This window comes from Echinops telfairi, unplaced genomic scaffold (genome assembly GCF_000313985.2).
Source record: "Echinops telfairi isolate 266 unplaced genomic scaffold, ASM31398v2 ScPeMD7_1;HRSCAF=3_0, whole genome shotgun sequence".
NCBI classification, from domain to species: domain Eukaryota; kingdom Metazoa; phylum Chordata; class Mammalia; order Afrosoricida; family Tenrecidae; genus Echinops; species Echinops telfairi.
Genome location: NW_022103896.1, coordinates 89891293 through 89893090, shown reverse-complemented (window position 1 = coordinate 89893090; position 1798 = coordinate 89891293). Strand labels below are relative to the sequence as shown.

General features: G+C 46.8%; 1 protein-coding gene across 3 annotated transcripts in view; it reads right to left on the bottom strand.

The window, feature by feature from the left end:
• CHD7 (chromodomain helicase DNA binding protein 7) overlaps positions 1 to 1798 on the bottom strand; it is a 198306-nt gene that overhangs the window by 9727 nt on the left and 186781 nt on the right. For all 3 annotated transcript variants that reach the window (XM_004697580.3, XM_045286272.1, XM_045286254.1), the window contains exons 32-33: positions 1384 to 1611; positions 533 to 973 (exon numbers count right to left, since the gene is read on the bottom strand). In XM_004697580.3, coding sequence (XP_004697637.1) covers positions 533 to 973; positions 1384 to 1611 — 669 coding nt within the window. The remainder of the gene's footprint in view (positions 1 to 532; positions 974 to 1383; positions 1612 to 1798) is intronic.

Here is a 1798-nt window from a genome sequence, read left to right as displayed (position 1 = left end):
CATTTCCTTTGAATTTGAAAAGGAAATGTTAAAAATGCACTGTCACATACACTTATTCCATCCTAGGCTGGCAGAGCCCTCCCTCCAGCCTAGGTTTCAGAAAAGAGCTCACTTTCATGAAGGTCAGCGTACGTGGCATCTCTAGCTCTGTATAGGCATTCGTCTTCTACTCTCGGTCTAAACCTTCATATCAATCTAACTGATATTGAGCCCACGGTAGGTAAATACTTTTAAGAGTAGAAGCTTTTTTTCCTGTCTCAAAAATTCAAGGACAATTTTAGATTCAGAAAAACATATTTGTTTTGGGCCACTCTTCTGAAAGCAATCAATAATATCATCACCTTGAGAAACCACTCCTCCAGCTAGCCTTCCTTCAGGCTGACTGGTCTGGATCAATGATCAGCACAATTTTCCAGCTCAGAACCCAGATGGTGGTCACTGTAATTCTCTTTCAATAGTGTAAGAAGCCAGCTTTGACACCCCCACACTGCTGCAACCTCAGCCCATGCCCGGGTAGGGTCCCTTGACTTACTGTACTCAGCGATGTTCGTTTGTGACTCATGAAAAGCAAATCAAGGCCCTCCACATTTTTCCTCCTTCCTCGTCTTCTCTTCATGGGAGGCTCTCCATCTACTAGGGAGCCATTCAGCAGATGCCTGGTAGGTGTGCGTGACAAGCCTGCCTGGAGTAGTTCCATTTGAGTCTTAAAGGCATCAGAGACTGGTGTGGAGACATTAGGCAAGACAAACTTTGAAGTAAAAGATGAGAAATTTGAGGTAGAACTTGTTGCCTCTTTCGAGGCCTTTGATAAATCTACAACTTTCTCTTGTCCATTTTCTGAAACCACCTGAGACTCCCGCAGCTGGGCAACCATCTCCATGAGGTTCCGCCGCTTGGCAGCTCTTTCAGCCTCAATTTCTATTTTCTTTCTCCGCCGCCGCCGGCGCGGGACTGATACATTGAGTGCATCTTCCTATACAGAAAAGCCAAAAGAAAGCTGCAATGAGCCACAGTGGCATTTGGCTGGCTTTTGGAAAGGGAAAACCAAGAAGCCTGCAGAAGACAACATTCTCAGTCAGGGAAAAGCCACAAACTGTATTAAGGCTGGAGAAGCAGTAGCTCCTTTGCTTCTCACTGCGCCCTCAGGCCATGCCGATGCCCAGTGAACCTGCTGGGCAGAACTGCCCGGGTGGTTTTCCGGGACGGTGCCTCCTTACAGGAGAGGACAGCCCTATCTGTCACCTGCACAGCGGCTGATGGCCTCAACTCGCTGCCCTTGCGGAGGCGCCCTACTTCTCACGGAGAGCAGCTACACACACGCATTCAAAGTGGGTTCAGGGCTAGAGAGTTTGCTTGTATGCTGTAAATACTGTGGAAACTCACCTTTGATAACTGAGGAGAAGCTATGATGTCCTCGTTTCCACCAACACTAGCATGTCCAACCATGGAGAGTTCTGCGAAGCTCCTCTTTTGCAGGGGACTATCTACAGCGGTGGGTGTGCAACCAGGGAGGAGGCCCTGGAAGTCCAACAGCTGGCGCCGGTTGACTGGCCATTTGCCTTTCAACACAGCTTCACAGATGTTGTCCAATCGGTTTATCATGACTCGATCCTGGAGGGAGAACATATGTCACATTGAGCTGTTACCAAAACTTGGTTAAAGTTCCTTGATGAACAAATATATCTGGCAAGGTATGAAATAGCAATAGAAGGTTTTTAAGTAAATTGGTAGACAAAGGCAAAAGATAGTATAACATAAAACAAACAAGCATATGAACAAACCCACAAAAAACTTTTCT